At 43.9% G+C, this 12,250-nt stretch overlaps 1 protein-coding gene across 1 annotated transcript; it reads right to left on the bottom strand.

Moving 5' to 3' along the window:
* Positions 1-8,482: 8,482 nt before the first annotated feature.
* On the bottom strand, positions 8,483-9,716 carry LOC113018195 (keratinocyte differentiation factor 1-like). The gene has a single exon (XM_026161257.1). It carries the CDS (start codon positions 9,707-9,709, stop codon positions 8,552-8,554), a length of 1,158 nt encoding a protein of 385 aa, XP_026017042.1. The 5' UTR covers positions 9,710-9,716; the 3' UTR covers positions 8,483-8,551.
* Between the last annotated feature and the right edge of the window lie 2,534 nt (positions 9,717-12,250).

Here is a 12,250-nt window from a genome sequence, read left to right as displayed (position 1 = left end):
ACAAGGAATGTGTTCCCAAACAGCCATCTCTTTCCTGACAATCCCCTTTGTGCATATTCTCTTACATATCGTAAGTAAACATTAAAGCACCTGCGGCTTTTAGTCAGGTGCGGCTGATGTAGGTACAAAACAGCATTTTCCCCTGATTTTAGCTTGTGCGGCTAATATTCAGGTGCGCTTTGTAGTCCGGAAAGTACGGCAATTTAATTTCAAGGGAAAATTAGGTCTCACTGAGGTTAAACGCCAAAGAATAAAAGTGGGTTTTCAGACGCAATTTAAAATTGGACAGTGAAGGGGCCTCTCTAACGTGCAAGGGCAAATTATTCCATCATTTTGGAGCCACGATAAAGAAGGCCCGCTCCCCTCTGAGCTTCCTCCTGGATCTCAGTACCTCCAAGGGCAGCTGGTCAGCTGACCTGGGAGACCGACAGGGTGTGTGTGGAGATGAAGAAGCTCAGAGAGGTAAGGCGGGGCAAGACTGTGAACATAAGAATTTTAAAATTAACTCTAAAAGACACAGGCAGCCATTGCAGTGAGGCTGGGACAGGGGTTATATGCTCTATTTTAAAAGTTCCTGTTAGGAGTCATGAAGCAGCGTTTTGAACCAGCTGCAGACTTGAGAGCAATGACTGACTGACCCCCACGTAAAGTGCGTTACAGTAGTCCAGGCGGGAAGAAATAAAAGCATGGATCACTGTTTCAAGGTGCTGCCTTGAAAGAAAAGATTTTACTCTTGCCAGTCGCCTTAAATGATAAAAACTGGACTTCACCACTGCTCTGATTTGGTTGTCCAATTTAAAATCACCATCCAACTTAAAACCACGATCAGTAACAACAGGTTTAAAATAAACTTCCAGGGGTCCCAAATCTACAGAGGAGGACTCGCAGGGACCACTGGGTCCAAACACCAACAACTCTGTTTTCTTTTCATTAAAATTTAAAAAGTTTAGAGCCAACCAAGCTTTAATGTCATCTAGGCATGTTGTGAGAGGTTTTATGGAGATGCCACCCTTCTGCTTCAGGGGCAAATAAATTTGGATGCCATTATCATCTACAAAATCTTTCAGTTGACTACAGACGGACAAAATGGTGGTGGCTAACCAACCGGACATAGTGGTGGTAGACAAACAGAAGAAGACGGCCGTAGTGATCGATGTAGCGGTTCCGAATGACAGCAATATCAGGAAGAAGGAACACGAGAAGCTGGAGAAATACCAAGGGCTCAGAGAAGAGCTCGAGAGGATGTGGAGGGTGAAGGTAACGGTGGTCCCCGTGGTAATCGGAGCACTAGGTGCGGTGACTCCCAAGCTAGGCGAGTGGCTCCAGCAGATCCCGGGAACAACATCGGAGATCTCTGTCCAGAAGAGCGCAGTCCTGGGAACAGCAAAGATACTGCGCAGGACCCTCAAGCTCCCAGGCCTCTGGTAGAGGACCCGAGCTTGAAGGATAAACCGCCCGCAGGGGCGTGCTGGGTGTCATATATATATATATATATATATATATATATATATATATATATATATATATATATATATAGATATAGAGAGAGAGAGAGAGAGAGAGAGAGAGAGAGAGAGAGAGAGAGAGAATCTGTGTATATATATGATTGCATAGTGTACATGTGAATATATGTCCAGTGTATGATATATACGTCATAAAAATCCACAACAGTAACACAGCTTCTCCTATCACCATATAGAGAATTTGGGGATGTGTGGGAAAAATAAACTATGACCATTTCAATCTAGAATTACCACAGGAGATATTTTCACCGTGTAGAAATCAATGTAAAACAACTGTGGCACTCCTGGTTGCCTAGCAACACATTTACACACATTTTGATGTGCACATAAAATGAAAATAATCAAATCACATAACATTGCTTTCATGTTTGTGTTTAGTGTTGATGGTGCACCTTAGACGTTAATGCATGTTAAAATGAATGCATTACCTAGATATCTATATGTATTTCAAAATTTGCCAATTTGTCTGCCTAATTATTTCAGAACTATAAATGACACTATTTCATCATTTATTTGGTCCGGTAAACGTCCAAGGGCTAGTCGCTCGCTTCTTTATGGGGATAGATCAGCTGGAGGTGTCATGATCCTGGGCCATGTTGGCCCAGCATTCTTAGTTTCATGTATTTTTGAATTTTGTTCCTTATTTGACTTCCCCTTGTGACTTTTACCCCCTGTGTGCCCCTCTGTGTATCTGTGAGCCCTCGTTTCCCCTCGTGTTTTATTCCACGTTTTCCCCAGCCCGTTATGTCTGTGCTCTCCCTGTGCTCCCTCTCTCCTCCTGTCTGCGCCTCTGTGTACTTCCTGTTTTACTTTGACAGTCTCCCGTCAGTATATGTCATGTTGTGTTGCTCCTGCCCTGTCTCGTTATGATTATCTGTGTCAGCTGTGTTCCCCATGTGCTCCCACCTCCCTCGTTAAATCTCTGTGTATTTATGTCCGCGTCTCCCTTTGTTCAGTGTCACATTCTCTCTCATTCATGGCCGTGTGCTTCTCTGTGTGCTAGTTTATTGCTTCCCAGTGTAGTTTCTTATCAGTTTGTTTCGCCGTTTCCCTCCAGCAATAAAGCTGTGTTATTGGGCATCTAACATGTATAATACATTATTGCGGTGTGCATCTCCCTATACTAATTGGTGCCAGAGTGAAGCAGCCTCCTGTTCCTCGTCATTACTTGCTTTAGCATGTGATACCTCACAATCATCCCTATTAAACCGCTCTTCCAACCCAGTTGTTACTGAAACATTAAAAATTTGGTCACAAATAAGATGACACTTTGGTTGGCTCACCCTCCCTCTTGCAACCCCGATCTGCAACAATCACTTATTTGTTCCAGCAAAGATTGACTTAAGATTCTCTGTTTTAGAACATAAAGGACTTGGTACTGATGATCTATACGTAAATGAGGTTTTTGCAAGTTTTAACGAACTAGTTACTCGCTTTAATTTCATTATATCCGATTTTAGTGAATCTCTTTTAAACAGTACCAAGATGAAATGGGAGTCAGAACTCCATATGAGTTTTTCTGAGTTGTTGTGGGATGGAGCGGTAGGGGCCATTAATTTGTCTTGTAGTTGTGCCAGACTTTCATTAATACAATTTAAAATTTTCCACAGATTACACTACAGTAAAGAAAAACTGTCAACATTTTACCCAGATAAATTTGATGATAAATGTAACAGATGCTCACAGATACCTTGCAATCTTACTCATATGTCCTGGGCGTGCCCTAGGTTGTCTGAATTTTGGCATCAATTCTTCAAAATAATTTCAGATATATTGGGTATAAAATTGATTCCGACTCCACATATCGCTATATTTGGCAAACCACCAAATAACCTTCATACTACAGCTATTCAAAATAACCTTATTGCCTTTGCTTCTCTCATCGCTAGAAAAAGAATTTTGTTGTTGTGGAAATCATCTCAGCCACCATTAATTAAAGTGTGGTTATAGGATATCTTAGGACTCTTGAAATTGGAGAAGATAAAATTCTCCATCAGAGGCTCATCCAATAGATTTTTTTTTTTTTTTACTCACTGGAAACCATTACTTAAATACTTAGAAAAGTAGAACTCTCTCTGTAGTCCACCATATGACAGTGTACAAATTGTTCTGCTATTCCCGGCAGTGGCTGTTCTACCTTATAAGAATGCTTTATTTAAAGATATTCCAGCATTATTAATTTGTTTCAACCGCTGAGCAGGGATTCAGTAATATTCATATTGTTACTACTGTTAATATTTGTTAAGACTTATATCAATATTTATTAATGTTAATATTAAACTATAAGGATACGCTCTACTATCTTATTGTTGATTTCTTGTTCTTGCTTTTTTTTTGTATATTTTGTATGGGTTAATTCATTTCCTCTGTAACATATTCATTTTTACATTATTGGGAGGGAGTGGGGGTATTCAGGGACTCATCCCATTTATGTTTTTTTTTATATGCTGTAAAAAAGAAAAAGATTATTTCTATATGTACCTATGTGTATTGTGACAGTTTAGTATTGAAAAATAAAAGAAAACAAAAAGTGTAACCAGTTTTCCTTCCTCTGTGTCTGGCCATGACTGATTAGTCCCAGCTGTGTTCACACCTGTTACCCATCTCCTCGTTATCCTTCATGTGTGCCCTCTGTTCTTTTTCATGTTCTCCATAGTAGCTGTGCCATAGAGTGTCTTTCATGTTCTCTCAGTTATATCTGGTTATGAGTGCTTCAGTTGCCAAGATCTGAGTTCAAGTTTATCTTTTGTTTGCTTCTTTTAGTGTTTTGTCTTGTACTTTGCTTTATGTAATTACTATATCAAAAAAAGCTGCCTCTTTAAGTTAATATTGTCTCAGAGTCCTGTATTTGGGCCCTACTCTAGCCTCCAGCACAGCTCACCATGACACTTAAACTGTGTTTTGTCTGCTGAGCTGATCTTGAATGATTAACTCTCACAACCAATTTGGTCTTTTATAATTACAACAAAATAAAAGTCCTGCCAATGTCACAAAAAAGGAGGGAGAGATACCTGATAAAAATCAGTTCTGCCCAAATTTCATTAGAACATTGACTTTGCGACAAGAGGGGACAGCATGTTAGACCTTGTTTACTCAAACATTCAGCATACAAGGCTTCACCCCTCCCCCAGATTGGACAATCTTAAAAACACCACTGATCTATGCATCAAAACTACAAAAATCACCCGAGTGCCAAAGAAGTGCCACTGTTTCCTGCTTCAATGACTACCGGCTGGTGACACTTACACCCATCATCGCAAAGTGCTTTGAGAGGCTGGTATTGAGGCACATGAAAAGTCACCTTCCACCAAATCTGGAGCTGCTACAGTTTGCCTACTGCCCAAACCGCTCCAGAAATCATGCCATCTTGCCTGCTGTTCACCTTTCTCTCTCCCATCTCAACATAAAGGACACGTATGCCAGATAGCTGTTTAATGACTTCAGCTCAGCATTCAACACTGTCATTCCCCAGAGGCTGGTGAAGAAGTTGGACCTACTGGGAATAAACATCACTCTCTGCAACTGGATCTTGGACTTCCTAACTGACAGGTCCCAGTCTGTCTCCATAGGAAATAACACTTCCAAAGTCCTCAGACTGAGTACAGGATCACCACAGGGCTGTGTGCTTAGTCCACTGCTGTTCACCTTGCTAACACATGACTGTACTGCACAGTACAGCTCAAATCACATGATCAAGTTTGCAGATGACATAACAGTGGTGGGTCTCATCACCAACAACAATGAGTCTAAATACAGAGAGAAGGTACAGCAGTCTGTCTTCTGGTGTGGTTCCTGCAAGTTTCAAACATGCACTAGTGCAGCCACTGCTTAAGAAACCTGGCCTTGATCACACAGTTTTAGCGAACTATAGGCCTACTTCCAAGCTCCCTTTACTTTCCAAGGTTTTAGAGAAAATTGTTTTTAGTCAACTGAAAGATTTTCTAGATGATAATGGCATCCAAATTTATTTGCCCCTGAAGCAGAAGGGTGGCATCTCCATAAAACCTCTCACAACATGCCTAGATGACATTAAAGCTTGGTTGGCTCTAAACTTTTTAAATTTTAATGAAAAGAAAACAGAGTTGTTGGTGTTTGGACCCAGTGGTCCCTGCGAGTCCTCCTCTGTAGATTTGGGACCCCTGGAAGTTTATTTTAAACCTGTTGTTACTGATCGTGGTTTTAAGTTGGATGGTGATTTTAAATTGGACAACCAAATCAGAGCAGTGGTGAAGTCCAGTTTTTATCATTTAAGGCGACTGGCAAGAGTAAAATCTTTTCTTTCAAGGCAGCACCTTGAAACAGTGATCCATGCTTTTATTTCTTCGCGCCTGGACTACTGTAACGCACTTTACGTGGGGGTCAGTCAGTCATTGCTCTCAAGTCTGCAGCTGGTTCAAAACGCTGCTTCATGACTCCTAACAGGAACTTTTAAAACAGAGCATATAACCCCTGTTCCAGCCTCACTGCACTGGCTGCCTGTGTCTTTTAGAGTTAATTTTAAAATTCTTATGTTCACAGTCTTGCCCCGCCTTACCTCTCTGAGCTTCTTCATCTCCACACACCCTGTCGGTCTCCCAGGTCAGCTGACCAGCTGCCCTTGGAGGTACTGAGATCCAGGAGGAAGCTCAGAGGGGAGCGGGCCTTCTTTATCGTGGCTCCAAAATTATGGAATAATTTGCCCTTGCACGTTAGAGAGGCCCCTTCACTGTCCAATTTTAAATTGCGTCTTAAAACCCACTTTTATTCTTTGGCCTTTAACGTCAGTGAGACTTAATTTCCCCTTGAAATTAAATTATCGTACTTTCCGGACTACAAAGCGCACCTGAATATTAGCCGCACAAGCTAAAATCAGGGGAAAATCCTGTTTTGTACCTACATCAGCCGCACCTAACTAAAAGCCGCAGGTGCTTTAATGTTTACTTACCATATGTAAGAGAATATGCACAAAGGGGATTGTCAGGAAAGAGATGGCTGTTTGGGAACACATCCCTTGTATTAATATTTTGAAAAACAAGTTACCGGTACATATTTGCACAACTTTTTATGTACAAGTACCGGTAATTACAAGAACGAGTAACAAATGTAGTAGTACATAACAATAACCTACAGCACACCAGAAAAAACGATTTGGCCTACCTTTTAGGCTCAGGTGCAGTGACACGGCTTTAACAAGAAGAAAAGTCAGTCATTCACCACCATCTTTCTCTTCTTCCTGCGCACTAAAACCACCAAAGTCCTCTTCTCCAGTGTCGGCTTTCAAAACCAAAAAAATTCTCGTTGTCAGTGTTGGAGTCGAACACCCTCTGAAGCGCCGTGGCGGTGTCCTCATCTCCATCACGCAGCAGTCCAGCCCTTTGAAATCCGTTGGTGATCGTGGATGTTTTCACACTTCTCCACTCTGTCAGATGTACAGTCCTTTTCGTTTCATAAATTTGTGACACCAGAATGGCCCACCTCTGAAATTTTTTATCTTCATTTCGTTGGCTTGTAGTCGGATCTGCACACCTGAAACACCTCACCCGTTTGCTCTTTACAATCATACCTTCATAGTACAAGACATCACAACACTTCTTGTTTTACTATGAAACACTATCAGAAAAGAAATAAACCTTTAAAAGTTATCACCCACATTTAAAAACATTATATTAAAAAAAACAACAAATATGACTGAAAGTATTACATTTATAGTTGCAAGGTATTATCTCTGTATGAAATATTGAGTTCTATTTTTATTTTTTGAAAGCCTACACTGGCTGTTTTAGTGGAAGTACACGTATAGGTTAATGATACCTAGCCAATATAATCCACTCAAAATGCTCTACAACCTAACCTGACTAAATCTAGGCCAAGTGAGCTGATATTAGGTGATTTCAAAGACACATTTTACTCCAAGCTGAACCCATACAGCTATTATTTTAGCATGTATTGATTTCATTACTGATTTCATAACCAATTTGATTTGTGTACATTTGAACTAATGGAGCTCTGTAGAGTTAAGGATGCTGGGAATTCCTTTTTTTTTTCAAAATATAGCCTTGAGGTTTACTTCTTGACCTCACCGATTCTTTGGATATCCCAGCTGGAGGAGAGGCCGGGGCTGCCCTGTATCCCCCTCCTCAGTAGTTTTCCTCTAATTCTATTGTTTATCTGGCTGAGGCAGCTTTTACTCATTTTACGACAGGCAGACCCCCACTGTCAATACATTCTTCGATCCATACAGAGTTACACACCAAAGTTTATAGCTAAGCCAACTAATCTGCCACGTCAGAGGTCAGGGTTCAGCAACTTAATGTAATTCGTGAGAGCTTTAAGGTCGCATGAAATGCTTTGAGAACACAATGGGATGAATAGCCGCATTGAGACCAGGAGGCCCAGGTTCGAATCCTGCTCAAACCCACTACTGTCCTTAAAACAGGGGTTGACTAAAGGTAGATGTAAGTGACTTTGCAAAATGTCCCAAATTTAGCAGCAGTGGTGCTGAACATGTTGCTAACAGCTCCACATTTTCCTCCCTCTGTACCTGGGTAGTTTCTGCAGCACCAAAGAAGTCCACCTGTCCCTCTCCTCACATTGTTATGATTTCCTATTGTGTTTGACAAGGTTTGTGATCTTGCCACATGTGTCATGTACCACGTGTTGTCTGTTTCCATGAGTGTAGAAACTGCTTTAATTATCAAGCGAGTGAACCATGATGAGTGTCTACAGTTGTAGTTATGAAGCTAATAATTGGTGACATCCTATTTATTCTAAATTAGTAAGATGAGCAATGAGGTTGAACAAGGCACAAGCCTTAACCACTCAGGAGAGACAGAGCTTTTTGCTTTAGTTTTATTTTGACTTTATATTAAGACCGTCTATTCTTGTCTTGTGAATAAAACAAACACACTGCTTAAGCACTCATGATAGTATATTTTGAAGGTGGATTTCAGTCCCTGACTATGTAAGACGACATGAATGAACGTACATTTCAAAATAAATCACAATGCATAACATGTAACTGGCTACATCTCATTGTTTTTGTTTGACTTTTAGAGAATCAGAGGAGCGCCTGAGGAGTAGGTTTCAGTGTCGTGGTGGTACGCTGAGTAAGCCGTAGTAGTGCTGGAGGAATATGTTCGCCCGCTGTAATTTCTCATCTTTCTCGCCAGCTCGTCTGATGGTGTCTGCTCCGACACTTTCACCTCTGGAAAATCACTGCTCATGAAGGTGTTTGTCATGGTCTCGTTGCCACTGTCAGGGAGGGTCCCATCCCTCCTGCTGTTATGATGCTGCCCGGTCGACAGGTAGCCCTTGTTCCTTTTGCCCTTCCGCGTACTGATGCGGATGACCCCGTGCACCAGCTTGCACTCGGCCTCTTGATCCTCCAGGTTGTAGTCCTGAGCGATGCTGTAGATGAGCTCGCTGATCTCGTTGGTCTTGCGGGAGAAGGAGGAATCAGAGGTGCACTTGGCCAGCTGGTCAATCTGATGCAGGGCGTAAAGCTCCAGCAGCTTCTTGGTGATCAGAGAGTCAATGTCTTTGTCGCTCTGCTCATCCAAGTCGTAGTCTTCGTAGGATATAAGGCTGGTGCTGCTGACCGGCCGCTGGTTATCCCCTTTACCTGATGCGCGACCCCGTTTGGGGTCAGCAACTGGGTACTTTACCTTCTGACCTGCTATGTGCACATCTGGGTAACGGAAACTGTCATTCAGGGGCAACCTGGGGGTCTTGGGCTGCTTATTATTGGGCTCCAAAGACATGCCAGGGGTTTTCACAGCTATGCCGTTAGGAGGTCGAGGGTCACCGACCGTTTTGGGGGTATGGTCTGTGGAGCTCTCATTAACCCAGGGCTCCCGGGTGCCATAAAATCCACAGGTGAGAACAGAACAGATAAGAGCCTTACAGCTACTCCAGCCCATGGAGGCACAGGACTGCCTGCTGCTCGGCACGCTGTCTGCCGACCCCGGAATAAATCCTATTGTCTCTGAACCCCTTCCTGTGCCGTTTCGAGGGTGGCTTCTTCCTCGACCATACCTGCCCTCTGAATAGCGGGAGTGGTCACGTATTTGCTCCCCATGAGGATCCTTGTAGGAGTCTTGGCTGGTTGTGCTGTCCCTGGATATAGTCCGGTTGGTTCGATGGTTGTCCGCCCTAGAGCAAGAGTTGGGGTACTTGTGGCGTGGAGCCCCTGTGCTGTGGCCAGGCATGGCTCAAAAAGCCTGCACTCACTGAAAATAATGTTTTGTTCAATTTACTCAATTTTTTTTATGACAAGTTGTTGCACAAAATAAATTTGTTTGAATCCAGAAATATTTTTTAAGTACACTGAATTTAATTTAAGCGAGTAAAACCAACATATATTTTTAAGCTACTTTAACTTAACTGTTGTGGATACGACTTAGTCAAATATTATTAGTAAGTCCAACTAAGGTCGTGTTAAGTGTACCAAAATAATTTGTTTCCTTTACACTTATGTCCCAAACTTATATTCAAATCAATCAAATTGTTAATTTCTCTCTATTTCAATTAAGTTAAGTTTACTTAAAAAAATATTGCTTACCCTGATTTGTAGTTTTTAAAAACGTCAATAATGAAAACTACAAAATTCTTTCACATCATTTATTAATGCTAAATTTGTTGCAAACAGAATAAGAATCCACATCTCTAAGGGAAATTGCTGCAATTTGTATAATACAAATTACAAAACTTTTGCCTATGAACTAGCTTTACAAAGCTGTATTCAAACAAAACAGAAACAACAGACAAGAGAAATGTTAACCAATGTTTCTCTTCCTCTAAAAAAGAAAAAAAAAACTCCTTACATAAAAGAATAAAACACTGCCAGCAGTATAAAGTATCACAATTAGAAACTGATGGTGGGGTGGGTGCAGTTTTCTCTGTGGTGGGGTTGGGTGGACTGTCCCGGGCTCTGTGGGGCCGGGGGGCGCTGCTGCACTGGGCCCCGGTCTGGATGGGCCTGGGCCCCCTTCCCCTGGCGGGTCGCGGAGTGTGGGAGTGCCTACTGGGGTCAGCGGGGGAGCTGGCCCCAGGGAGGGGTTACCTGCCCCTCCCTTCCTTCCCTCCCCATCTCCAGCTGCCTCCCTCTTCCCGCTCCACCACAACCACCCACACATGCAGGGCCTTGGAGTAGGGGTATGTCACCAGGGTGCAGAGGAGGCTACCCCCCCTCTGTCCCCTTCTGGCTGCCTCTGCCTCAATTTTATCCCACAACTTAGACATTCACATTATTCACACTCTCATTACACATACATATAGGATCTTGGGGGTGGGCACAATCACGGAGTCCAAATTACCATCAGGGTGTACACCTCACCCCTGGCGTCGTTGCCCACCTCTCAATTTTAAATACACTTAGACATTGAGGGCTATCAGGAGGGACTATGTGCTTACCTGCTGCTCCTTGGCAGGTAGCTCCATGCCCTCCTGGGTTTTAATTGCACCTTAGAACACACATGCATCAACACTACAATGAGCGGGTGGAGGGAGGTTTGGAGTCTTCTCCCACCCCCATTCTCTGCGGCCTGCTGGAGCGGGAGGGCTAGGTGGAGTTGGCCGTCCGACTGCGGTCTGGGGTGTGGGGCCTCCCTGCTGCTACGGAGTCGGAGTGGTCTGCCTCTCCCCACCGCAGGGAAAAGGGTAACACCACCTGGGTCTGGGTGCGGTTCCCCCCTCCAGGGGCAAGGGTACCTAGACCCGGTTTGTAGAGTACGCTTGGGGAGTGTGATCGTGTGTACAGCGTCTCTTTATGTTTGTCTCCACGTTGGTTGAGTGTGGAGTAAGTGCATATGAGAGCATGAGGGGGGGAATGGATGTTTGTGTCTGTGTGTGCCTGTATGTCTGTGTCTATATGTCAGGCTGGGTATCAGACGCCACCTCTCTGGGGTCACCTCAGGCCCTCCAAGGTTTGGAGGCCTATCTCCACCTACCACCACTTCCCCTGCCAGTGGCGGACTCCCTCAGGTGTCGGTGCGTTGGTGGTTCTTTGTGTCTGGGGGTGGGCGTCCAGGTACACACCGGCTCACTCCTTGGCGGCCGCTTATCGGGGCCTGGAGCCTGGCGCTCGCTCGGGCCCCTTCGGGGGTGGGGTGCCCCCGGCCTCTCGGCCTGGGGCTCGGTCACTCAGGCACAGCTGGCGGCCGGCGGAGCTCATGGGCGCGTCACTGCAACTCCCCCTGGCTTCTGCTCCGCGGCTGCTGAGTGAACCCTCATCTGGGACTCTCCTCAGCTCTTACTGGAACAGTGGCGCGGCTGCCCCTCTGTTGGTCTTCCATGGTCTCTTGTGTTCTGGGGACCTCCGGATGTCTGGAGTTTTGATCTCCTCCATACCTGCTTCACACCCTGGAGGACGGGGCTGTGGCCCCCCCACACTCCCTAGCAGATCGTTACATGGAGAAACCTTTGGAATACAAGCGCGCTGATCCACACAGGTATGCACACGGGTGTTCACTGCTCGTAGACCCAAATTACACCTTTCTTGGCTGCTACTTCGAAGCACATCTGTCCTGCGTGCTGCACAACAACATTGAATATTTAGTATTTGCTGCTGTTTACACTTAGCTAGATTAATGCGATGGTGTTGTGTTTAGTATGTTGCTTTGGGTTTTTTTTGTCTTTTTTTTGCTTGTTTTCTATTCTTCTCTCAACAGGTGATCCAGGAGATTTTTATTTTTTTTCTCCCCCCCTTTCTCACTGTCCCTCTCCCCTTCTGTTTTACCTTTCTTTCCTCT

Source organism: Astatotilapia calliptera, unplaced genomic scaffold (genome assembly GCF_900246225.1).
Source record: "Astatotilapia calliptera unplaced genomic scaffold, fAstCal1.2 U_scaffold_5, whole genome shotgun sequence".
In the NCBI taxonomy this organism is placed as follows: Eukaryota; Metazoa; Chordata; class Actinopteri; order Cichliformes; family Cichlidae; genus Astatotilapia; species Astatotilapia calliptera.
This window is presented reverse-complemented; position numbering and strand designations above follow the sequence as displayed.